At 44.4% G+C, this 26,959-nt stretch overlaps 2 protein-coding genes and 1 non-coding gene across 3 annotated transcripts; 1 reads left to right on the top strand and 2 right to left on the bottom strand.

Moving 5' to 3' along the window:
- Positions 1 to 1,437: 1,437 nt before the first annotated feature.
- LOC118792475 (nesprin-3-like) lies at positions 1,438 to 20,645 on the bottom strand. Its single transcript, XM_036550330.1, has 19 exons — positions 20,571 to 20,645; positions 19,009 to 19,211; positions 18,341 to 18,513; positions 16,715 to 17,024; positions 14,780 to 15,166; positions 14,084 to 14,419; positions 11,868 to 12,004; positions 11,478 to 11,652; positions 10,532 to 10,714; positions 9,661 to 9,804; positions 9,099 to 9,233; positions 8,308 to 8,469; positions 7,806 to 7,978; positions 7,219 to 7,470; positions 5,493 to 6,657; positions 5,245 to 5,403; positions 4,713 to 4,880; positions 3,755 to 3,796; positions 1,438 to 2,531 (listed from the first exon to the last, which is right to left on the bottom strand). Exons 2-19 carry the CDS (start codon positions 19,150 to 19,152, stop codon positions 2,346 to 2,348), a joined length of 4,431 nt encoding a protein of 1,476 aa, XP_036406223.1. The 5' UTR covers positions 19,153 to 19,211; positions 20,571 to 20,645; the 3' UTR covers positions 1,438 to 2,345.
- A 2,468-nt stretch (positions 20,646 to 23,113) lies between these two features.
- LOC118792767 lies at positions 23,114 to 23,389 on the bottom strand. Its single transcript, XR_005005621.1, has one exon.
- A 540-nt stretch (positions 23,390 to 23,929) lies between these two features.
- On the top strand, positions 23,930 to 25,872 carry glrx5 (glutaredoxin 5 homolog (S. cerevisiae)). Its single transcript, XM_036550069.1, has 2 exons — positions 23,930 to 24,343; positions 25,357 to 25,872. Exons 1-2 carry the CDS (start codon positions 24,055 to 24,057, stop codon positions 25,524 to 25,526), a joined length of 459 nt encoding a protein of 152 aa, XP_036405962.1. The 5' UTR covers positions 23,930 to 24,054; the 3' UTR covers positions 25,527 to 25,872.
- Positions 25,873 to 26,959: the final 1,087 nt, after the last annotated feature.

The raw sequence follows: 26,959 nt of genomic DNA, 5'->3' as shown, positions 1-26,959 counted from the left end.
GAGAGACATCTTGCAGTGCACTGACCTTCTCCATCACAGACACCGGGAGCAGTTTTGCATTAGGTGCTTTAACTCTTTCAGGGACACTTGCATCTGTTACACCGTGGCCCTGAGTGCCTGACCTGTGTCAGCTGGAATGATTCCCATAAGCCATTAAAAGACTGCTGTGGTCAGACAAATGATGGAAGGGACAGGCCTGGGATCAGTTTCTGCACTGAAGGTGGTCCATCTAGTCAGACAGCTGCCCCCAATATCCTAACCAATCTGCTGTCAGTCTGTATGAATGATGTCATTTCACTGACATCTGGTCTTTCTCCATTTTGAAAAAAAATGTTTGACCTGTCCAGTTCAGTTTAGAAAGATGTAGGCATTCAAGACTGAGTTCTGACTGACCATCACATTTCTGAAGTTTTACATGCAAGCACTGAAATATTGCACAAGCAAATGTCAAACAATATGAAGTCTGTGAGTCGTCAAAAATTGTACACACATGAAATATTTATTGCTTGTAGCAGTGACATACAAAAATACTGGTTAAACATGACTTCTGGCAATACATGTAGTCACTAATGTTTTACAAAAGCTTTGCATGTCTGAATCTCCATGAGCACTTGGTGACATCATGATGAGTACAGAAAATGACAACTCTCATCTCAGAACAAATCATTTCCAAACTCCTCAAATAATCTGCACAACATAATGCATAGATCCCAGGGGGAAAATATTCTTGCATATCTAGCACTTGTAAATGAGGTTAACCTTGTCATTCTCCTTCAAAACGAACTCAGGATAAGCAATTGCAATAAGCAATGAACATCACCTGCAGTATACAACTGTAATGAAATAACTTCAGCCACACATATGTTGATGAGAGCTTTGCATATGTATTAAAGAACTATTCCATGATACAATTTCAGTATTTTGCTGAAATTTATAATTTATAATAGCTAATCTTATACCTAATTGCAATTATAAATACAATTTAAATATGTGCATAGTAGGCAATGTGGTGTGAGTGACCACATAAGCACAAACCACAGGATAAATGCAGTGATAAGGGCAGCTGTACACATGTAGTCGTGCTGAAAATGCCACTGTGCGAGGGATTTAATTTGATGTGAACAGTAAATGTTTTTTACTTCACATCAGGTCGGTGACCGCACTTACTGCCAATGCCCTCTTCAGCATTGTCACAAAGAGATAGAGAAAAGGAGACACAATTAACACTGTGACAGGGAGCTGGCCGCTCTCATCTTCACACGAGGCAAAGAAATATGCTTTGCAAAGAGACCTTCACCTCAAGGGCACGGCCCCCTTTTCCTCCAAAGCAGACACCTCCATTAGAGGCCTCTTGAAGAGTTAATGTAGGGATACAGCCTGTCTTGTAACTGCTACATTGTGGCCTGAGATGGCCATCACTGTTAAAACAGGCTGAGAAAATGAGGTGAAAGGTAAGATTTTTTTCTAACATAAGACATGTAAACAGGTTGCTCCTCAAGCATATACACAAATACATACATACATATCCATACATACATGCATCCTAAAGGTATATCAATCAGATAAACAGCACATGTGAGTAACGGTCAGGAATAAAATGGTATTCCTTAGCATGTTAGTGTGATAATGAATACATAGAGAAAATCCTTATATGTGACATTACTGAAGGATTCTCAGTGCAGTGTAAAGTGACTTTTCTTCTACTGGAAGAGCATCACTATGTTCTCTGAGGTCTAACCATACATCATTAAGTGCATAAATATGAGAACGTTTTGTGGAGAAGAGGTCTTCATCTTATCTGACGGACTGCCATCTTGATTTGAGGTTACTTCATCAGAAAGTCAGAAACGGCTGGAGTCATCTTATCAATGCGTTACAAACTCAAAGATCAATACGATAATCTCATAAACCTTTTACAACATCAGAAATCAATACACATATCTGATCAACCCTTTAAAAGCTCAAAGAGCAGTACAGACATCTGATTAACCCTTTACCATCCCAAAGGTTGGTACAGATATCTGCATGGTGACTTTACAGCATACAAAGGAGGCATGCTTTACAAACAGGGAAAATGGGACTGTTTAATGTTTGAAGTGCTTTTGAAAAATAAGACTAAAAAGCTGCATCGACTACTGGTATGCCGGAAAATTCTGCACAGCACTTACACTATAAATATAGCTACGAGGTTCTGAATGCATTTAATTTCCTTCTTATAAGAATGAGTTCGATAATGTTAAATATCCATTCCAGTTTACCAGGTTGGTCAAGACCATGTCAGTCTTTCTGCAGGGAGTGTTTCCTGTGGGTGTGTCTTCGAGGGGCGCGGCCGGCGGGCGGTGCTCTCAGGTGGGCGGAGGGCCCTCGTAGCGCAGCATGAGCTTGAAGGAGCGGGCGAAGTTGTTGGCGAGGGAGCAGCTGGCGCCCTCGTCTGTGAGGGGCAGGAGGAACGCCAGCAGCAGCAGAGACAGCAGCAGCAGCTGCAGGGGCAGAGCGGCGCAGCAGGCGCGCTGCAGTAACCCGGAGCGCGTCTGCAAACCCGACACAGCCAGCGTCAGTCAGACACGTATACGCACACCGTGTCGCTTACACAGACTCACTCACACGTACACACGCCGTCGCTTACACAAACTCACTCACACATACACACGGCGTGAGATACACGTATACGCACACCGCATCGCTTACACAAACTCACTCACACATACACACGGCGTGAGATACACGTATATGCACACCGTGTCGCTTACACAGACTCACTCACACATACACACGCCGTCGCTTACACAAACTCACTCACACATACACAGCGTCGCTTACACAAACTCACTCACACATACACACGGCGTCGATTACACAAACTCACTCACACATACACACGGCGTCAGATACACAAACTCACTCACACATACACACGGCGTCAGATACACATATACGCACACGGCATCGCTTACACAAACTCACTCACACATACACACGGCGTCGATTACACAAACTCACTCACACATACACACGGCGTCAGATACACATATACGCACACCGCATCGCTTACACAAACTCACTCACACATACACAGGCGTCAGATACACATATACGCACACCGCATCGCTTACACAAACTCACTCATACATACACACGGCGTCAGATACACATATACGCACACCGCGTCGCTTACACAAACTCACTCACACATACACACAGCGTCAGATATACAAAGACACACACGGCATCGGTTACACACACACGTACACACACGGTGTCAGGTACACGGACACACTCACACATACACACAGTGTGAGATTCACAAACACATATATACACACAGCATCAGTTATACACACACGTACACACATGCTATCAGGTACAAAAACATATACAAAAACACACAGCGTCAGTTACACAGATATACATATAAACACGCAATGTCAGTTCCACAAACACACATACTCAGTGCCAGTAACACACACACACGCATACGGAGCGTCAATAACACAAACATGTCAATTGTACACATACATATACATATGCCCAACGTCAATTACACAACCACATACAGCGTCAGTTACACAAACACACATATGTGCAGCGTCAATTAGACAAAAATACACTCACATACAGCGTCAGTTAGACAAAAATAAACACATAAATACCCACAGCCTCAACTGAAGCCTCACATTTTAAATCAGACAACAATCCACTTTTATTGAGAATCAGGGTGAAAGAGTTAACGTCTTTATGGTAGTTTTTCATTTACCTTATCCGTCCTTAATGGTTCCTGATGTAGAGCACTGACATCCTGTAAAAAACAACGCAGACTAATCAGCTGAAAGCACATCTCTCTCTAAACTCTCTGTTCCACAAGGCATTTTAAATTAAACCTGGCACTGCTTGAAGAATGCATTCCTTATGATCCCTGATTACGATCTGAGCAGAAGCGTCAACAGCGGCCCTGACCACAAAGGCATGATTACTGCTGCATTATCATAACCTTAATCGCATAAACATACAGTATATAACTACATCCCCCTCTACATAACCATGTGTAACCATATAGGTGCACGTACCATTCACTTTTACATTACTGGGTGTTTCAACTCTTCCCTCCCTCACCACTGTTGGAATAAACTGTCTGCCGCCGGTTCATGTTCTACTTAAAAATTCCATCTGCGTTGTGCTAATGTTTTTTCTTCCACACTTGCCTCCATCAACACCTTTACATTTTGCTTTGATTTCATTTACTCCTCTCGGGTTTGGATTATTTAAAACCATTTCTTTAATACCTTCAACACCTGTAATATCTCACTGATTCTTCAGATGTGTTTCTGTATTCAAGAGCCTGTATAATAAAGCATTTACTGTAATAAAATTCGGAGACTCGTACAATAGACTCCTTGGGTGCCTTGAAAGAGAAAACTGAAAACTGATCTTTTAAAGCTGTATCTCTAGTCTACCTGCCTCTCTATCTATCTCTATCTATCCTATCTATCCCTGTTTTCTAAAAATAATCTAAACACTCTACACTAGTTTAGCACTTAACTCAGCATCTTGCTGACCTCTTGCAATGCTTCTTGATAAGTACTCTTAGCATAGTGATGCACTGGGTAACAGCAACTGCTAAATGACACAATGTAATGTAATGTAATAATCACAAGCATTGCAGATCCCTGTGCTTTCTGATACACTAGCAGTAATGGTAAATGCAAGGAGGTTACCTTATGTCTCAGGCGGGCCGCCAGGTCCCCCACGCCCTTTAATTTGGATTTGTACAGGATCCAGCGGTACCTCAGCTCCTCAAGGCCTGGGTTGTGCTCCCCTGCCCCGACCCGGGACATCAGCAACTGCAGGCGGCTCTGACCCCAGCCCACACGGGAGCGCAGTTCCTGACAGTAGAACAGAGGACAGACATCAGACACATGAATCCTCCAATCCCTTAGTATTACAAGGCACTTCAGACACAATCAAATACTGCTGAGGGCCCCTCGGTCAGCAGGAGACTAAAATGAGACTTTTCTGGAAAAATTTTCACAAACTGCCACAAAGTCTTGTTACAGGTACCGCGCTGCATATAATGGGAAATGACATTAGAGGTCACTGCTACCCCGCAGCTCCTGGGCCTGGGATTCCAGTGTTAAAGTCAACTCTGATTTCCTGTGAACGGACTAGTATTTTACGTTTGGGCTCAGCTCAAAGCAGACTGTGGCGGTTCCACATGGTCTTCAAACTTAAAGTTTAAACACATCTTACCTCAAGTTCCTGCTGTCTGAGTCTCAGCTCTTCTGCGGTTACTGCCCTCTTCCGGCTCAGAATCCTGCAGAGCTTAGTGTTCTCTGTCTGAAGCCAGGCTTCAAACTCCTTCTGAAGATCTGCACGGTCACCTTGTGGATCAGTCTCCTCATGACCTGCCTGGGAAACACAACAAGCAATCATACTTCTTCCAGGAAAGATCAGACAAAGTGTATAAACCATGCACTTATGTGCTTAGCGAATATTACCTGTGTGTGCTGGCTCAACCTTTCCACAGAGGTTCCAGCAAGTCCTGGGGAGGGAGATGTCTCCCCTGCCGCTGTTCCCCTCTCCTTACTAAATGATCCCCACTGGGATGTTGCTGTTCCATGTGTACCTCCTCTGTCAGTCTGCTGTATGGTTCCCTCCGTTTGGTCTTTAGCATAGCTATGACTGTGTCTACCTCCCAGATCCACTTCTTCAATCCCAGACTTAAAGCGGCTGTCATCGGGTTCTTCCCCTCTCAAAGACTTCTCTGTATCGGATTGTGGGGTGTTCTGACCACCGCCAGGGCTCCTCCTCTGTTCCAACACACTGCCAGGCTTATGTTGTCTACCAGGACCCAAGCTCCCCTCAACCTTACCCTCCTGTCCCAAACCCATACTCTGACATCCAACCTCTAACCCTTCCTTACGTTTTAAATCCCTTCCATCCTCCATACCTTCATTTCCAGTGCCAAATACCCATCCACTGTTGGTTCCCTCCTTTACGTGTATTTCTTGATCCTTTGTCCCTAATCCTCCCTTAACGTCCCCCCTGACGCTCTGTCCCACAGACACCCCCTCTCCTTCACCACCAAACGCCCCCTCAGCTCTGACAACCTTCTCAGTATCCATACTCTCAGATCCATCCCCTAACTCCCCCTTAGCTCTGACATCCGGCCCCAAACCCATACTCTCACCTTCAGTACTAATTCCCCACTCATGCCAAGAGGCCTGCCCTGTGCCCTTTTTCTTACCTCGAGCTTTCACTCCTCCTTTTGCTCTGACACTCTGGCCCAAACCCATATTTTCATCTCCAGCCCCAACACCCCCCTCAGCTCTGAAACCCTGCCCCACGCCTTCACCTCCAGCCCCAACCCCCGCCTCAGCCCTGACACCTTGTTTCAAATACATACCCTCATCTCCTGCACCAGTCGACCCAAACGAGACAGGCTGTTCTTCACCTGTGCCTTCACATCCAGACTCTAACCCCTCCTCAGCTCTAGCACCCTGGCCCACACTCAACCCCTTCCCTCCAGATGATAATTTCTCTCCAGTCCTAACACCCTCCCCAGCAACCACCCCCTTCCCTCCAGACCCTAACCCCGCCTCAGCCTTAACACCCTGCCCGATAGATACCCCTTTCCTTTCAGTCCCTAACACCTCCTCAACCCTAACACCCTCCCCAGCAACCACCCCCTTCCCTCCAGACCCTAACCCCGCCTCAGCCTTAACACCCTGCCCGATAGATACCCCTTTCCTTTCAGTCCCTAACACCTCCTCAACCCTAACACCCTTCCCTATAGTCACCCCCTTCCCTCCAGACCCTAACCCCTCCTCAGCCTTAACACCCTTCCCATCACTCACCCCCTTCCCCCCAGACCCTAACCCCTCCTCAACCCTAACACCTTGCCCGATAGATACCCTTTTCGTTTCAGTCCCTAACACCTCCTCAACCCTAACACCGTTCCCATCACTCACCCCCTTCCCCCCAGACCCTAACCCCTCCTCAGCCTTAACACCCTGCCCGATAGATACCCTTTTCCTTTCAGTCCCTAACCCCTCCTCAACCCTACCACCCTGCCCGATAGATACCCCCTTCCCTCTGGTCTCCAACCGCTCCTCAACCCTAACACCCTGCCAGATAGATACCCCTTTCCCCTCAGTCCCTAACCCCTCCTCAACCCTAACACCCTGCCCGATAGACACCCCCTTCCCTCCTCCAGACCCTAACCCCTCCTCAACTCTGGAACCCTGCTCTGTGCCAGCTCCTACCCCCCCACCTTGCCTCACCTGCTCCCCCTCTCCTCCTGTCCCAAATCTCTGCCTTCCGCTTGTTCCTCCAGAATAATCTGAACCCTGTTCCGGTTCACTCGCTCTGATGTTCTCCTCTGTTTCTCCCAGCCCCATATGCTTGTTTGTCCCAATCTGTCCATCTACTTCTCCTGTGACATCAGCTCCAGCAACTCCATCACCATTCAGCAATCTGCAGGTGGCATAAGTTAACTATAAACCATGAACAATTTTCTACATGTAACTAATTGTACAGTAAATTTAGTCGAGAAATGAATAGTTTAATAAATCAAGTGTTTTTTTTCTGTTAACTGTCAATGCTTTCATATTTGTATGTTTTGTAGCACAATGGATGTGAAGAAAAGTGGACTAAATACAGTATGTTTGTTGTACTACATCCAGAGATATGAACTTTAATAAGCAAAATGTTCCTCACTTATGACCTTGCTGTAATCAGTTAGTTCTGACCATAGTTAGTTGCATGTACAGTATTACTATAGCGATGTTTATTCAGACATGCAGTGTCACCTGTAGAGGTTAAGACTGAGCATGTGCAGAGATTCCCAGGAGTCCCTCAGATGCTGCAGGTCCTGGAGGATGGGTCCTTTCCCCTCCTCTGATGTCTGGGCCAGCACCCCTTGACCCTGAGCCTCCACTCTGCGCAGCTCCAGCTCTCTCTCTGGGAACTCCCCCAGCGCCCTCTAGAGGAGACAGACAGTAAGTGTCAGTACTGCTCTCATGCAGGGATCAGCCCAGAAGCATAACATTACCAGACTACATGAAAATTCTTTTTTTTTTGATCTGCCATATCCAACATGTCCATCTGACAGAACATAAAGAGAGTACTCAGCTAGCAGTGTTCCAGAATAAAAGCAGCTGTTGCCATTGGCAAAGAATTGCAGTTAAACGTGAAGAAGGATTCTGATTTGATCGTCCAATCGGGCTACCCAGCAAATTCTGCTCCCAACAGTTTCAATCATAGGCAAAAACTGTGTGAGGTGGGCGTCTGGATTGGCTGGAAAGTAGAGACCTCAGCCTTCTTATGCCTGTTCTCGAGGCTCCACTCCCCGCTCCTGCTGCAGAAGGACTCCAGTCTCTGCCTCATCTCCAGCAGCCACTTTTCCATGTCCAGCAGGCCCTCCTGGAAGCCCCTGTGATCCGCAACGTTCTGCTCGCTCTCATCCACCCTCACCTACAAACAAACACAACATATGCACGCTGTTTCACCATGTGTTCAAGTGTTTGAGTGCACACATGGAGCAATGTGGACTGGGCTTGAGTTGTGGGGCGGCAGTGTAGCATAACAGTAAGGAGCAGGGCTCATAACCAAAAGGTTGCTGGCTTGATTCCCCACTGGGACACTGCTGCTGTACCCTTGAGCAAGGTACTTAACTCAAAATTGCCTCAGTGAAATATCCAGCTGTATATAGATAACAAGTAAAACACGTTACTGTAAAACATGTAACGTGCGTAAGTCGTTCTGGATATTAGCATCTACTAAATGCCAATAATGTAATGTTACAGTAGATATGTGTGACAATACACACAAGTAGTGGTTACAAGCTTCTGGGCTTTGCATGTCATACAGATGGAGGCTCTTTCCTGTACTCTTTGGCCTGCAGAGGTCTGATACGCATGGCTACTCTGGAAGGGTCAGCTCGCAACCTTCTCTTCAGCAATGTGATCCCAGAGGTACCACTTTTCTTTGCTCAGCTCAGCTCAAAAGCCCCTGATGTTGGATGTGAGATGCACATTTTAACAACACACAGACACCCTCCTAGGCATCTTCCTAACATGCACCCTGCGAAGGTGATCTCCTACCCTCACATCCTTACAGAGGTCCCTCCACTCTGCATAGAGCTGGCTGACTTTGTGCCTGTCAGCAGGGTTGGATGACGCCAGGTTTTGAAGGGTGGTAAGGTGAGGCTCAGACTCCTCCAGGTCCTTCAGGATCATCTGTGGACACAAAGCTCCCTGTAGGAACACTGCTGATCCACAAGTGGCAACTTTTGATTTGTTCCATATCTGACTCATACAGTAGAGCTCCACAGAAGCAAGAGACAAGTGACAAACTGGGCCACAACTTGATATGACTGATACACTGGAGCTTTATCTATATAACATACAAGTGACAAACTCAGGCAGACTCCAAGAAATGGTGTAGCCATGGTACCAGCATGTAGGACGAAGCTCTCTTTGAGTTTCAGAAATACCACTGTTTCACATGAGAACCTCAGATCATTCTCCCCACAAAACAATCTTATTCAATTCTCACATCTTGAGCAGTTGGCAGAATATTTCAAAGCCACACTTATCTAATTTCAACCCCTAATATTCATTCTCCATGTTAAATACAAGCTATATACATATACAAACTGCGTACCATCAGCTGGTCAGACAGAGCGGTCTTAGCGTGGATGTCTGGCTGAAGTTTATCCATGGTGATGAATCTTTCCCTGATAAGATGTAGTCGTTTCACGAAGGTCTCATACGCTTCCTCAAAGTTCTTCATGTTCAACAACAAACCCTACATTTGACACAGATGGGATTTTTTTTACATATACAAAACAGGTAATAATGCCTTAATGCTTTACACTGCCCTCTCCACACATTTATGATCATTTGTGATTAACATTAGTGTGACTGGGACATCTGAGACTTAATTTTTTTTCCCCCACAAACTAAGATCTCTAAGACTAAAAATATTACTTCTATATTTTCTGTAACATATTTTCTAAGACTCAAAAATGCAGCCCAAGTTGAAAGTGAGGATAACTTTATATCAGTGAAAATAAATGAAGCACAATTATTCAGTTGCTTCCAGTGCCAGCCTGTTATCTGATGAATTAACTTTATGAGTTGAATGAACATGATGTTTAATCTTCTTCGAACACATTTTCCCGCTGTGTTTCTGCCCTTCTTTTTGGTGTACTTAGATAAAGACAACTGATCTGGGCACAGATAATAGCGCTTACAGGGCCTGCAGAAATTCTATACGGATAAGTGTTCCTCAATTCAGCACAAGAGGGCTCACTTGAGTCAGAAATTGACAGAAAGACATTACATTTACAATAACTGTGTTTTCTATGGGCAAACCTCGGAGCACACAGTAGGTTTCCATTTCTGCAATTAGCATGCTGATGGAGACTTTGAGTAATTCCTTTGAATGTTGGAGGTCTCGCACTGTATCACATTGCACCTTCTGTTGGTGTGCACTAGAGGGGGCACTTGGCTTTGGAAAGACTGTGGCACACCTGCAGATGGCTCTTCCTCTGACACAGCAGGTCGTGCTGCTTCTCTCTCTCCCTCACTGCAGTTGTTAGCTCCTCCCCCAGGCTGTCTGCCTTCTCTGGGCCAAACACACTGCTTAGCAGGTCCTCCTGCACCTGCAGTTGGCTGAGACGCTCCTTCAGTTGCAGACTGTCCTTCAGCAGCTTCTACATATGGGCAGAGAGCAGAATTTGAGCCATAATGGAGGCATAGTTGCCACCACAGAGCTAAGGTCAACACAGCGTATTTGCAGTTTGAGCCAACATGGAGGCCTAGTTAACAGACTAATTACAGTTTGAGCCAACATGGAGGAGGGAAAGGTTAACCAAATGTCAGCAGACATAAGATATGGGCCGACATAAACGCAGGTGGCATTTTGCCTTTACTGTCTGGTACAGTTTCTGCATTCGACATACACAGGCTCTCCTATTTCCTGTTATGGGAGGGGCATGATCCAAACTTCCTTGTTTTCTCCAAGAGTGTGCTGTTATTGCAATTTAAATTTGAACAGTGTTTTCATCACAGTATATATGTGGGAAAATATGGTGATTTATTATCTTGAAAGGAGTGTAATCTACAGAAACCCCCTCAGGCTATCCTGTGTTTGCTCATTTCTTCTCTGTGTCTATAGACACATAGCTGTGTATTCTCCTCTCTGGGCTGTGTGTGAGAGCATTTTGTGTGTTCTGAATGAATCTGTTGAGGGACAGGTTGGCTGCTGAGCAGGTGTGGAATGTGAGACGTGGGTATGTTTGCACCTGCTTGTGTGTGTGTGTGTGTGTGTGTGTGTGTGTGTGCGTTTGTGTGTGTGTGTGTGTGTGTGTGTGTGTGTAGGGGGGTGGGGGGGGGGGGGGGGGGGGCGGGGGTGTGCCAGACAGGCTGGACAATGAACAGGTCCCAATTCTCTGGCAGTGAGTGTTCGGGGGTTACCTCCATGTTCTGCACCAGCTGGGGGATGTTGGACGCCGCGGACACCTCCTCAGATGCCTCCAGAATTTGGGTCACCTGTTGACTCCACCTGCTGAAGCCCCGGAGTGGGTCCAACAAAGCTTGTCTGAGAGCCGTGTCCTTCTCCATCCATAACCTGAACGCGTTACCTTTCACCCTACGACAGTCAAGCATGTGAATGCTTATTTTTTGTATTTTTCAGACATACTCAAATGTCTTTTAAAAAACACTTGTCTTTTTTAACAGGTAGAAATTCTCCATCTTTCTGGAAGAGGAAATCCTGTCGATTTGGAGACATAAGCGCACTGGTGGCAGCAAGTGAGGGAATTATGGGATGGCTCTGGGGAAGCGATGGTCATGTGTGAGCCTCACCTCTGGTACTCCTTCAGCACAGTCAGCACCTGATCGGTGACGGGCGTGGTGCTGGGGGACAGGCGGAACAGCTCTGTGAGCTGGGCCTTCAGCTGCTCCACGTGTGGCTCCTCTTCAGAGAGGGCTCTGCGGACGTCCTGGAAACACACGCACATATCACACACACATACACACACATTACGCACACGCAGATCTCACACACAGATCTCACACACAGATACTAAACATGCATAGATATTACACACACAATAATCTCAGCCATACAAAAAAATCTCACACACAGACATTACCCATACACAGATCTTACATATACCCAAACACAGATTTCACACACAAATCATACACATAAGCTCATACATACAGACAGATATGACACACATACACAAACAGATCTAACACGTGCATAAAACTGAAAGCTGCTCCACATGAAACTAAACTGGATTAAACACTTACATCAGTGATTCCCTTTATTACTATATAACCAGCTAATTATAAGAGGAAATAATGTGTTCTGTTCTTATTTAATTTCAGACCAGTCAGTTCTGTTACTGCTTCTCTAATGAACAATAACATCTCATTAAACTACCAGCCAGAGCACTGCTCCACCGCTATGGGAGAAGGCATTGCATTTTCGGTTTTGACACAACTAAATTATGTCCATTTCGACTCCAGAGGAAGAGAAAAGGCACACTGAGCTGTTGTACACGAGGTCTGTGTCATGAGACAAGCTGACCTGAATACGCTATACAAAAGAACACTTCATTTCTGGGAAATGATTCATTGGCCATGCTGAAATTTGTGCTTTTGCTATGCGTGAGGAAAAAATATTTGTTTTCTCAACTACTTTCCGACTACTTCACCTCCTTTGAGCCTCCCTGTTTATTGGACCTAGGCACAAAAACTGGTGGCCCTTGAAAATATGCAGCTGAAATAACTTTAAAAGTTGTGGAAGGCGTTTTCCTTACACCTGCCCTAAGTGCCTTTAAATGGTGACTGGTACAGTAATGTGATTTCATAAGGTAATATTTCATATTCTGTTTCTTACTTTTATACTCCATATTGGGAAGGTCTCTGTTTTACTGTCCTTCCTTTATACGCGAAACTGAGACTGTGTTCATTTAACTTACTAAGAGCACAAGCTAATTTGAGGTCCTTTTGGGGTTTTGTAGGCTGCCTCATCTAATCCTCACACATCTAAGCTGGTGTGTTTTAACTATGTGGAATTGGGATTTCTAATCATTTTCACTGTGCCCCAGCTACATGTTAATGGCCACAAGCATGGCCAGCTTTGCAGTGCATTCTGGGACTGAAGGGAAAACATACAAAGGGACAGGATAACACTCGCTTTCAGCAATTTTGAGACATATGAAGAATGATAAACAAATGGCCACCTGCACATGCTTTGCAGCAGGGAGTTATAAATAAAGGGTCCATTCATTGCTCGTTCTTTAAAGAGCTGGAATGTCTCTCAGAGCTGTCAGAGGGTGAAACAATAGTGGAAGAAATTGGAGATCTCTCCACTGTAAAACCGGTTCCTTGCTCTTCAATATGTACCATATGCTCTTCAATATGCATACTGGCTAAACTGTTAGGTAGGGTAAGGTCATTTTGAATTTTAGATGTATGCTTATGTTACACACACAGGGATGGCGTTGCCCGTAAATACCGTGGACACCAAGGTAGGGCGTTCGTAGTACGTGTGATTTGAATTCCTATGAGGCGTTTCCACAGATTCTTTGAATTACATCTTATCTTCTCCAGACAGCTCTCTCTGGCACCCTGCCCAGAGGGTAAATTCCTTACAGGTGATCCTCACACTGACAGACACGTAAAAAACTGACAACTGTCAGGACTGAATTACAGTTGAAATACTGTCAAAAATGAAAAGTGAGAAAGAAGAAAGTTATGGCTTAATGCTATAACCACAGCATGAGAAACCTATGGTTACAGTGGGTGGAGATGCACTATGTAGTTATGGCTACAGGGAAGGGACAGTGAGTGGATACATGTATTTATGGTTACAGGGAAAGGACAGTAGAGGGAGACTCATGTAGTTTGGGTTATGAGGAGGGGAAAGAGGGTGGAGACAGTTGTATTTCTGGTTACAGGAAAAAGACAGTGGGTGGAGAAACGTGCATTTACAGTTACAGGGAATGGACAGTGGGTGGAGGTGTGCAGTTATGGTAACAGGGAAGGGACAGTGGATGGAGACGCACCATGTACTTCCTCCACAGGACCTTCTCCTCCTCCATCTTTTCTCCACTTTCCAGCTGCTGGTTCAGCTCCTTAAGGTGCAGACGGAGCCGGGAGGTGTCCGCCCGCAGCTTCTCTGAGCAGGAGGTGTACTCCGCTTGGGTGCGGTGGGTGGTGCGCAGCCTCTCCTGCTCCAGAAGGAGGCGCTGTCTCAGCCCCTCCCAGGACACCCACAGCCGCTCCATCTCTTGGGTGACCGTCTCCGATCCCTTCGGGGACGTGTTGGCCTTCACGGACTCCGCCAGCCCCTTCAGGTGCCTCAGCGTCTTCTCCTCACTGTCCACTCTCTCACACAGTGCCTAAAAGACAGACCACACTCTGGCTTTACACATGGCTTAATTCTCACTTGTGCACAATGCAAATGAAACAGATATAAGTCTTATTTCACAAATCAGACGGACTGCCCATCTCAGAAAGGACACTGTGTCTTACATCTGAATGTCTGTGGTTTATCACCGAAATTGAAGGGCCTTGAGATCAGAGCTCCTCCTCACGAGATATATGAACACACACACACACAATACGCACACTGCAGGTTGTAATACTCAAAGCATGTTATGGTATTAAATCAAAAACAGACATGAGTATTTGATTTACGAGGCATGAGACATGAATTTCTTCTGGCTAAAACACCTGTGAAGCAGTGTTGGTCTGCGTACCTGCAGGGCACATAGCACACTTTCTGGCGTATCCTTTCGGTGTTGGGGGCGGAACATCTTGGGCGAGTCCTTTGGGTGCTGGGGGTGGAGCACTTTTATGGCTGTGTCCTCTGTGTGTGGGAGCTGAGTAATTTTTTTATGGGTTACATCCTCGTGCAAAGGGTGGACCACGTTTTGCGATGCATCCCCTGTGCCCAGAGAGTGGCGGGGGTGTTCAGTTGTGTCCTCTGTAAGCCGGGGGCTGAACGTGTTTTTGAGCGCGTCATGGAAGTCACGGTAGCGGGTTAGTTCCTCAGTCGTGGAATCCAGCCATGCCCAGAACTTGTGCACAGAGCAGTCAAACAAGCGATGCTCCTCAGAAATTTTCTGCAGCAACAACACCCTTTCCTTCCACAGGAAAGAAAAAAAAAAACACAGTTACACAAGTTATACATTCCAAACATATTCTGAAACTGTCCTATCATGGAATCAATTCCAAGAAACAGAAACAATATCAAAATCAGAGAGGAGCGTGCTGCTAACAATCCCAAGTTGCACTTTGATTTACCCCCACAGCATCCTCAAAGCTACCTTATGCAATCAGTGGCAATCAACTCAGACAAGTCAGTAAGCCTTTAATTAGTTCTGCTGTATTCGCACTCTGGTTAAAAATGCTTTCCCCTTCCACGCAAAAGGAAGGAAGAGTAAGCCTTAATCAGACAAAGGCTACAAAAAGCTTTTTTCATTCCGCCTTTTGTCTGAGCATGTCCAAACGAGTGTCGATTCAAAAGGGCAAATGAAAGACAAACAAAACAGCAAAACAAAGACTGTCTGATGTTCACGTTCATCTGGTAGACATGAAAAGACCACACAGGCTTTGCTGTGTTTAATAAAGACAATAGCACTTCCATCCAGAGATGACTACAGAAATGCACCGCACACACACTCGGCTTCCTGAGGACACCTTTGAGGCTTTGATACTTAGTTTAGCCCAACGACTCGAGTACATTGCGCTCTTTATTTACATTTATCCACATTCTTTAAATCGATAATTTTTATTATGATCCATTTTGCATTGGCCTGTACTGTAAACAAAGCACAGCGACACAGCAAGCGCCAGCCTGTCTTTCCAACTGCCATTTCCAGCAGGGATTCCTCGGGCGACATTTGAGAGAACGGAGGTCGACCCTCTTGACACGTGAAATACCTCAACAGTGATGGAATCTGAAGGGGCGTTTTGTAACACCAAGGAGCAAGTTTGTTCTCCATCAATCCTAGTCAGCCACTCTGCACCCTGGTGCTTACTTTATCTACAGCCACAAGTCACAGATTACCAAAATGTCAGTATATTCAGGCTTTCTGCAAAGGCGATCCTGAGCATGGGGGCAATCTCTACTGACGCTATTATTAATGCATGCAAATATAATTTTGCATATAATGCAAACTATCTGTAGGCATCTGCAGTCAGTCTGAACATTTCAGATAAATCCGCTGAATTTTGGTTTTCAATAAGATGGGCAGAGAAAACAAACACAGTCTGGGTGGAGGTGTTCTGTAGCCCCGCCTATCCCCGCCCTCATCTCCACCCCCTCTTTGATTTGGCTGTAGATTTCCTGTAACCCCGCCTATATCTGTCCTCGTCTCCACCCCCTCTCTGTTTTGGATGTAGATTTCCTGTAACCTCGCCTATATCTGTCCTCGTCTCCACCCTCTCTCTGATATGGGTGTAGATTCCCTGTAACCCCACCTATACCTGCCCTTGTCTCCACCCCCTCTCTGATTTGGGTGTAGATTTCCTGTAACCCCGCCTATATCTGTCCTCGTCTCCACCCCCTCTCTGATTTGGGTGTAGATTTCCTGTAACCCCCTCTATATCTGTCCTCATCTCCACCCTCTCTCTGATTTGTGTGTAGGTCTGCTGCAGGCCCAGCTTTCTCCACCCATCCTCGTCCTTACCTCTGCCCTGTCTTTGATTTGGTTGTAGGCATCCTGTAGTCTCTCCCGGGCCTCGGGGGCCAAGCTGGGGTCCTCGGTGCGATCGTGGAGGGCGGCGGCCTCGTCCAGCAGGCGCTCTAGAAGGGGCTCTTGGGCCCGGGCGTCAGCCAGCAGGACATTGTGGTGTTCCAGGTGCCATAGCTTCTCCCGGGCCCCCAGCTGCAGCTCTGGGTGGGGCCCCAGAGCCCGCTGCATCCTCATCAGCCACGCCTCAAACTCCTCCTGGGCCCTCAGGTACTCTCCCCAGTGCAGCCACACCCACTCGATCCGGCTGCAGGAGCACACAGGGGAGAATCCGAAACACATTACCCATCCAGGTTCAGACAATCCTACCTCCAGATCTCAACCATTCTTAGCACAAAGAGGATCAAGGGTCTGTGTCAGAGGGAAGAATATATCTAAATCTTCCAGACTGCACACTTCAGACCTCCTTGGAGCAAAACTAACAGAACTAGTGTTGAGCCATCACCTTCCTGAAACTTCAGTTTAGCATGATTAAGCATTTGTGATTCAGTCTGAGATGGGCAAAAGAGTGCGGTCACCAGGGACGGCTGGTATAAATGGGCTAACAGGGCTAAGCCCTCCCTATCTTTTACAATAAAGATGAGAAAGTTATTGTTTAAAAAACCTTAGAACAGATTTTTTTAAATTTTGGTGGAACCTTGAAGAGCAACAGCACCAAATAATCACAAAAAAACGCAGGATATATCTAAATGGGCTTGTTTTTTACAGCCCAAACACAGTAGCATCAGCTTCCATTCATCTTCTTAGTGTCAAGTGAGTGACAGGTGTCGTGGCACGCCCCCTTGATTTGCTTATCATTTGGGCTAAATTCATTCAGCCCAGAGCCGTTGAAGTACCCGGAAGTCTCAGGCAGTCATGTGGTTTATGGAGGCTCAAATAGTTCCTTGCCAGTTCATTTGAATGCCATTTTCCATTGGAAACTATTGAGAAGTATCTGAAAAAGTCCAGCGAAACTAGATCATTTACTGTATCAGACTATATATTTGTCATCTAGAATACAAGAGCATGGGCACATGCTAATGTGTACAGAGAAAAATGTTAAATGCTCAAATGGTGTGTGTGTGTGTGTGTGACAGAGAGAGAGAAAGAGAAAGACAGATACAGAGAGAGTTTTTTGGCATCAGGCCATTCTTGTGGGTACTCCTCTATAGTGTTGTTGTAGAGCGCTTGCTATAACAAGGTATATAGTGTTATTGCTGTAACTTAGTATCTCGGATGTGATGCTGCTGTTGCTGCAGCTTGAACTATTGATGGGTATAATGCGTTTGTTAGCCCACCCACCCAATATCACCACCAGTGGTCACCTTTGACCTTTCACCCTAAAGTCAGGGGCCACACACCCCCGACTGTGAGAGGTAAAGGTTCTCCTGTTTGTTGTTGTTGTTGTTGCTGTTGTTTTTTATTTGAATCCTTTGTCATCCAATTAATGCGCCTTTGACTGGTACACAGCCAGACAGTGTTTTGGATAACTATGTAATTGAGGACAGAGGACTGACTGGTCTTACTTTGAGAGGCTTGGGCAACATGCACGACCTGGCACACAGTGGCTCGGCAGCTCTGTACCTGTGGCAGTGGGTGATGTAAGTGGATGTCTCCTCCCATGATGCTTTGAGCTCCTTCAGCCTGCTGTTTGTTTGGCTCTTCACCTCCTCGTCACTGCTCCGCAGCAGGTTCTCCGCGGCAACCATCGCCATGTCCACCTTCATCCAGCCCTCATGCTCTGACTCACGGATCGCCTGCCAGCGCGAACACAATTGTTTGTTACATTCGAGTCCTTTACTTTTTAAAACCTAGAATAAACATCTGAGTAACAGTCAGGTGAGGGTTGGCCCTCAAACTCCCAAGCACATGAACACTGTCCAACCATAGCATGGCACTAAAGAGGTGGACCTCTAAGAGGAAAGACTGCCACTGTCAGATCTTATTATGCATTCAGCAATGTGTCACAGGAACTGTAAAACTGTCCTTTCACCTTCCATTAATATCTGGGAATGCTCTTTATGATTATATTTATTTGGCTGACATTTCAATCCAGGGTGATTTACATGTTATGTTTTACATTCCAGTTACGTCCCCAGATCAACTGCACAGCGGCAAAGCATGTTGTACAGTCCCTCATGGTTCAAGCACACGTCCTTCATCACCACTTGCCTCTCACATGTAGTTCATGGTCACAGACCTTCAGAAGCAGCGATAGGTCAGAAGGGGTCAGAGGTCAGGAATCATATTACCTTTGTTTCTCTGAGCCTGGTCTCCAGTGCTGACCTAGGTCCCTGGGTGTTGTCATTGGCCCTCAGTCTCTCCTGCACTGCCTTTATCCAGGAGAGGGCGCTCTCCAGACTCTGTAGAAATGCATCCCGCTCCTCCTGTGTCATGATGCGAGGGGTCCCAGATCACTTCGATGTCACTCAGTACTGTAGGCTGATCAGCATCACTGTCATACACATGCAGGGAAACCGGGGGACTGTGTTACTCACTGAACACTGTGTTCATACTGAACACACTACCCTTAATTGAGGCAAATGTGAAGGGTCAAATATCATGCACCATTCTTATTGTGGTTTGAAAGAGTCAAAGCAGACCATGCATATACATGAACTTCCAGACTAGACTGTGCACGTTTATGAACTTCCAATATGGCTATTTAATATTATTGGTGCCAGTACTGATTTCTGCTTTAGCTAGTATGACCACAACTTGCTATTGGACAGTCTTTGAACTGCAAGTACAAATAGCCAGTAGAATTCTGCTATGTCTGGATGACGAACCAGTTACTTGAAGATGTCTATATTACACACAATGAACTAATTTAATAACTACTGACATAAGAATCAACCGCATTTAATAATCAAAAACACTGGGACAGAACCGTACCTATGCTGACGATGTTTAAAAAACCCTTGTAAGAATTAATCCCCTTATAATGATCAGTTTGGAAACATCTCCAACATGCAATTCACGCAATAATCTCCAAGGCAGCGGGAAGACAGCATATTTTGAGAGGAAAAGTTATAGGGAGTACGGCTAATGTTAGGTGCCTGGGTGCATGAATACGTATAAGTAGAAGAATAAGTTTTATACAGAGAAAAAAAACGCTGTCCTCACGAGTCTGCCATTGATCTTAAGGCTGTGGTAAACAGACAAATTTTAGACAAATTTGGCATTCCAATCTTACAATGTCTAGAAATTTAGGTGCTAAGGAGGCGTCACATCATGAACACGAATGCGAACCGGGAATGCACCACAGCCCCAATGCCAAAACACAGCCCCAAATAATCATGGGGTTAAAGTGATACTGATACCAATACTGTGAATTATAGAACTTTTTTAACAAATAGGCAAGGCCTACTACCTTAGGGGGGAAATCTGCGTGTTTACGTATACCTCATCGTTTGAGGTTAAATGGTTTTGTTTTTGTAATAACGACCATTTATTTCTACCAAAGTTCTTGAGCTACTTTGTGCTCTGTGAGGGCCAGATTTTTCAAATTCTGCCACCAGTTCAGTGCCAACAGTTTCCACTTCCCATTTATATACAATATAACTCGCTCTTTAAATACGCCGCGCTCAAAATTAGCCTATTTAGAACAGATATAGCGTCATTACCCTCTGTCTGTTCCCCATTTGTAGTCAGAACAGGTAGCAAGGTAACACTTTCTTATCAAACAATGACACAATTACAAGGAAAAACACGTTTTACAGGTCCACGGTCTATAACAATAAGGAAACAAAACAAAGAACAAGAACAACAAGGTCATATTAACAACAGAAAATGGATTAGGCAATTTACTCACGTCACCAATGTCCTCGAAACACACAATTTTACATTGACGGTACAAGTGATCGCACTTTATGTACCAATACGTTTCTCTCTCTCTCTCTCTCTCTCTCTCTCTCTCTCTCTCTCTCTCTCTCTCTCTCTCTCTCTCTCTTCGGAGGATTAAAAGATGAATGTTCGTCCACTAGCTGAATAACGCATGGTGATCAACGGCCAATGAGGTTACATCTTAAGGCTGTTCAAAAGCTCAGAACTACCCGAACACAAAGTTCACCGCTCATTACTATTAAGAAATATGTACTAGTTAGTCCCGCAAATGTCGGCTCATGTAACACAAATGCAGGGTACTATTTTCGTGCATAAAATGATCCAACGAAATCGTTATTATATTATACAGCCTGTGGTAGGCTGCATCGTTTTTTCCGCATGAGTCATTGCCGCTCGTGTCCGCGAAAGCAGCAGCTCACTGCAGGCGATAGTGTTTCGCCAGTCAAAGATGTAATTTATAAGAGTTCCAAACTCCAAGTCTAGCTATTCCAGTTTTCACTGTTCGGAGACCAGCTGATATACTACGTTCAGCGTTCGCATATAGGGTGCGAAATCGAGACGTTCGGAACAATATCAAACACAAACATACTGTAAATAAGGCGAATATGGAAGAAGTGAGCGAAATTCACTTTTCAAGATGGTTAACTAAACAAATAGCAATAAACTGAATTCTGTTGAACGAGTTCTTGGTTATCAGCGAAGCTAAAAGTGCATCTTTCATATTTTAAACTACAGACACGCAACATAACCAGGGTATGCAAGCAGGCATCTCCCTTGTATCTAAATTCGTAAACTTATTTTTGGCACTTTACTAAACGGTGCACATGCCTGCGTACCCCTCGCTGTTTTTGACTCACGGACTTCGTCTCGAGCGCTGGAAATCATTACCATTTTCAAGACAATAACAGTTAGCCCTAGCATTCAATCAGCTACCACTAACAGGTTGGTAGCATTGGGCATTCATGCATCTGTGTGTAACTTTGCCAAATATTGTAGATGAATTCACAAATGCAACGGAGGGGTTTTTTTTTTGTAGATGACACGTTATGTGTGGCTACCAATTCAAAACAAGCAACACAATTAAATTTGTTGTTCTCTCACAGTGTGTTTGGCAAAAAATAAAAATAAAATATAAAACAAAGCACTACCTGGGTATGTGCCGTCATCTTCGTCTTATGTGCAAACTCAAAACGTCACACCGGGAAGGGCCTCCCATGAAATACGTACAGCAAGTATGGTATGCCTACAGCATTTAGACTGGAACCGTTTACACTATTACCTGGAAACCTCCACTCTGCGCTTCAATCCGTGTCGGCTCAATTGTGGAGTGAAGTTCTGCTCAGTGTTCAATTTATACTATCCACCGCTGATAATCCTGTATCTGAATACACAATGTTAAATTTAACCTAGCTCCTGGCACTTTATGCCCTTGACAACATATAGATCATTCTGTCAACCCTCGATCTCGATCTGAACCCCAACCATTTAGTGTAAAATTTAAATTCTGATCCAGGATCAGTTACCAAGGACAGAAAGTGCATGTGCCTTTAAACTTGAGAATTTAGTCAGACATGACCAATGCACTCTAGAGCAATGGATCAACGTCCTCAGATGAGTGCCAGACCTCAGCCTTGCATGTTTTCATATCCCTCTCGATAAATTTTGAGCTAATCTTACTATGGGCATGTGCTTTTTGTGTATTGTGCAAGTGGTCATGTGGTATCGAGTAGTGATGAAGCACAACGTGACAACAGTCAAATGTAGCCGAACAGCTTTATTTGAAAGACTAAACCCAACCAAGTTGCTTCCATTCTTGTATTTACCAGATACTTAAAATCAACTTGCAGAGGTGATGGAAGGTGGAGTCCAGGTGTGAAAAGTTGAAGCTTGCATTAAATTGTCTCCTCCCTCCAACACAACTTGTGCAAAAAAAGGCAATTTCACAATACAACTGGATGCTGCCGAGATTCAAACCTGTACCACACAAATGCCCCCATCCCCACTACAAAGCACTGTTTCATTTCCCAGAAAATTACAAATTTGTCATTATAAAGGTACCACAATCAATTACAGTGGTTAAATTAGTCTTTGCAACTATGATTAGAGATGTTTCAACGCAGGGAATCAAATTTGTATTTATATGGTTGCAGGTTAAACTCTTGGAGGGGGGTGCATTAGCCTGAAAAGCTTAAAATGTACAAATGCAAGCCGCCCTGTCTGCTAAGCAAACGATCATTTAAAATGCACATTTTGAACAAGGTTAATGTATGCAGCACTCTACAAATGGGACGTCCTCAATCAGGTGAGCCAATAATCCTGATGCCGCAACTATGACCTCCAAATACCTCTTGGCAGCAAAACGCTCCTGCAAAGAAAGAACGAACTGGTTGGAAAGGCATCTTAAATTGAAATATCACAAATACACCACCAATATTTTACTCATCCAGAGTAGTTAAAGCGAATTAGCTGTCAAACCTGCCGTTTTACGGCAGATTTGTAACAAAATGGCAGGGATGTTGCAGCTTTCAGTGTGTTTGGAGAAATCTTTCTGCCAAAAACAATATCTTGCTGCTCTTTACTCTGCCTGTTTTTCGATAGGTGACGGTACAGGGCAATCCGCCACCGCCGTGGAAACAGACTGTGAACGGTCACTGTCCAAAGAACATCGCACGTGATACTACTGGGACTCGAGTAGCCACGCCTTAGCTTCTTTCATCTGCTGTGTGCAATCCTGCTTGGCCCCAAACGAACTGCATCGCAAGAGGCTACATTGCAGGAATGCAAGTGATACACAGAGAACAGAAGTTCTGGCATTGCAAATACGATCTATGGTTCGCCAGACAACCAGACAAACTCTAGTTTGAAACAAACCGCGGAGGGGGTAAACAGACATTACGGCATGAACTCCATTTATAGAAACATACCGGTATCAACGCAGTGGAACATTGGCGCATATTATAAAATAAAAATTTCGATACGTTTTTCAGCAAACGACGTTTGCTTGCATGCAATCCAGCTACAATCACATTACGAAAACATGGGAAGAAACTATTCAAACTAATATGCGGAAACGGAAGTGACGCATTGCGTAACAATCTGGAAAACATGAATTTAAAAACTCCTTCGGTGTTATATTTTACACATTCAGGTGTAAACATATATTAGATATTTCACCAAAATATTTAATACTTATTTGTTAATCATTTATTTAGAACACATCATTTTGATTATTCGTTTTAAGCCCGCCTATGCACCGTTGATTGACTCTCGGTAAACCAATGAATGAACAAGAGAGTTACATGTTTGGTAATACCCGCATTTCTTTGGCTACTTTCAGTTGTGTTTGACCCCGACGTCTACTGTTGTAAGACGTATCGGCGTGTTCAGAAAGGGTTAGTTTTTACTAGAATAAACATCCGTTTTCGGTGATTACCTGTTGTCAAAGAGGCGCAATGAACACTCTTGTTAGATCAGCCGTTCGGTGTTTGCGGGTGGATAATGTGTGCCGGACAGGCCGAGCTGATGGACAAGTGTTTACCTCGGCCCGACTACTGTGCGCCGCTGCGGGGCAGAGGGACTTCGCTGAGATGGTGAAGAAGGACAAAGTAGTGGTGTTTATGAAGGGGACACCAGCGCAACCCATGTGTGGCTTCAGCAACGCAGTGGTCCAGATCCTACGGATGCATGGGGTAGACGAATATGCCGCGTACAACGTGTTGGATGACCAGGATCTCAGGCAAGGTCAGTAGCTAGCAAACTGTCTAACTTAACAAATAGATGCAGCTAACAAACCACCTTCCGTGTCTGCCAAAGACAGTCTTAGCTAAGCTTCTTATTAAAGGGAGAGAACAACATTAATGTAATCTAGCCAGCTATTCTACTTATATAAGTAATGTTAGTACAACTGGAAGCTTACGTGTCACTGTCATTGGGGACTAGTCTAGCTGGCTGACTAACGGGGTGTCCTCTATTAAAATGATTCCGCTAACTAGCTAACAGCTTGGAGCATATTCATTTCTGACGTTAAATTATGGATTTATATAAAATTATTTAACTTGAGCTTTCTAAATTGTTCTCTAAATTGCAGTTAAATTTGTGTAAGTTTGTGTAAACATTGCTGGACTTATTAGCTTATTAACCAGATGGTTATTTAAGCTTTTATTTGAATAGTTAGCTAGTCTGAAAATTAGTTTGCTAATCACTTAGCATGTTAGGTAGTAAGCTACATTCTTTATCAGGGTTGTGCAGCTGGAGAAATAGGCGTTTACAAACTAGTGAGATTACAGAAGACGCATTGACGACGATGTGAAACGGTCAACATTCTTTCATACTCCATTAGTCTTTGAGAGTAGCTAGTAAATTAGCAAAATACTTTAATCAATGGCCATACCTATACTCTGTTAGACTACATAAACAATTTCTTGATAGAAACAGATACACAATCGCAGTATGTAATGTAGATACGCCTAACAATAAATATGAGAAATTTACGTTTTTTTGTTGATACTGGTAGGCCTATAGTATAGTCCAGCAGTTAGTTTAGCTACTGTATCTTAAATATTTATGGTAGTGTTTTGAGCATTTCTTTATAGTGTCATTAAACATTCCAGTGCCCACTAAGAAAGCAGCCGTTGTTGAATCGTTAATAAGCCATTTCGTTAACCTAAGTTATGTTTTTTATAGCTACATTATGTTGAAACAAGTGTCTCGAGGTTTACTGTCTGAATAACTGAGCCCATGTTGTGCCTTGACAGGAGTTAAGGCCTTCTCAAATTGGCCGACAATCCCGCAGGTGTTCTTCAACGGGGAGTTTGTGGGCGGCTGCGACATCCTCCTTCAGATGCACCAGAACGGAGATCTGGTGGAAGAGCTGCGGAAGCTGGGAATCCGCTCCGCGCTATTAGACGCAGAGAAATCGAAATAGGTGAACTGAACAGGCGGGGCTTACCAACGGTTGGTGCTCCCTTTATAAATGGATCCCGAAAGTTTGTGTCCAGTGTCGCCTGACCAGACCTGCTGAAGTTCACACTCTCGTCAGGGGATATTGGAGGAGAGTGTATCGAGATACCCACTTCTGTGTTCACGCAGTCCAAACCCTTACACAAAAAAGACACCATTAATCCTACTCTCTATTCCCGCTGCATACCTTGTGTTTTCAGAAATGCTGGTTTAGTGCACTTTGTATTCAAATTGTTGTACAATAAAAGTATATTATCAAGTGTATTTCTTAAGCATGTAAAGTCTTTATATTAATAAAAGGTTTTAGCGCACTAATGAGCTATTAATGAGCATGTTGTCATTTAATTAGGCCCAACTTTTTACCTCATGATCTATTTTACGTTTCAACTACATTCGCTAGTTAAAGGTTGGGCAGAAGTTATTATTCTTGTCATTTTGAGTGGGATAGAAATTACATTCTGATCATGGGAGTATCACCTGCTGGAAAAGGTCTTGTCAGTTGCTGTCTGCCATCAGCTTCATGTTAGAGAACATGAGAGAAGCAAGGTGAGAATATAGGTTGTATCTAAATTTACAGGTAGGTCTGCATTGCAACTGACTGGCATTACAGTTCAGGCATCTTTGTCTATCCACTATCTTACAGTAACTACCTGTTCCCTTTAACTGTTTTACTACAGGTGTTGATATCATTTAAATAATACACCATACAGGTTGACCACACTGAAGTCCTCATCTTGGCCAGTAACAGAACTGTGCATGCCAGCCTAATTCAGATGAATATTTCTGTGCAGATTAAATGATCTTCAAGTTATGTAGATATCGTTCACTGTGCCTGTCATATTAGCCAATCTGCATGTTACACTACTCAGTGAAGTTTTACCTTAGCATGGCACCCTCAAATACATCTTGGTGTGAGTCAGTCTTGGTTATGTGCTTGGATGGCATCCTGGTTTCTGGGTAGAGGCTCTTGCCACATGCATGTACTGCATTTGTAACTGATTTCTCCCTCACTTCCAGGATTGCATTTGTCTTATGTAAATCCTTGGTTGTCTTAGTTCCTCATTCTAGGTTAGTCAGATAAATCAGACTTCTTTTCCAGTTGAGTCTTTTCTCCTTTGTTACTGGCTTTGACTTGACTGTCACTTTGTTCCAATTTGATGACTAACCATAGCAATAATAAGTGAACAACTCCCACCCAGACTTGTGACATCTTGCCCACCTGGCCAGTGCAGCTTGGCTCTATGATGGGAGTAGCTGTCAGACCAGCCTATGCACCAAACTGCTTTCCTTTGGTGACAGTCTTCTTTAGTTGGGCATCATGCCTCTGGAATGACCTTCCTGCAGAAATTGGAGATAGTAAAAATGTGAACATGTTTAAAAGGAGGCTTAAAACCCATC

This window comes from Megalops cyprinoides, chromosome 17 (genome assembly GCF_013368585.1).
Source record: "Megalops cyprinoides isolate fMegCyp1 chromosome 17, fMegCyp1.pri, whole genome shotgun sequence".
NCBI lineage: Eukaryota > Metazoa > Chordata > Actinopteri > Elopiformes > Megalopidae > Megalops > Megalops cyprinoides.
The sequence above is the reverse complement of the archived record's forward strand: the minus strand, read 5'-3'. Positions and strand labels throughout refer to the sequence as shown.

Excerpts from the sequence above, each read along its gene's own strand:
- LOC118792475 (XM_036550330.1), bottom strand. The coding sequence starts at position 19,152 with ATGACACAGGAGGAGCGGGATGCATTTCTACAGAGTCTGGAGAGCGCC. Across the intron at positions 9,234-9,660 it reads CTCTGTCTGACCAGCTGATG|ATGATCCTGAAGGACCTGGA; the intron begins GTACGCAGTTTG and ends TTGTGTCCACAG. Across the intron at positions 4,881-5,244 it reads TCAGACAGCAGGAACTTGAG|GAACTGCGCTCCCGTGTGGG; the intron begins GTAAGATGTGTT and ends TTCTACTGTCAG.
- glrx5 (XM_036550069.1), top strand. The coding sequence starts at position 24,055 with ATGAACACTCTTGTTAGATCAGCCGTTCGGTGTTTGCGGGTGGATAAT. Across the intron at positions 24,344-25,356 it reads TGACCAGGATCTCAGGCAAG|GAGTTAAGGCCTTCTCAAAT; the intron begins GTCAGTAGCTAG and ends GTGCCTTGACAG.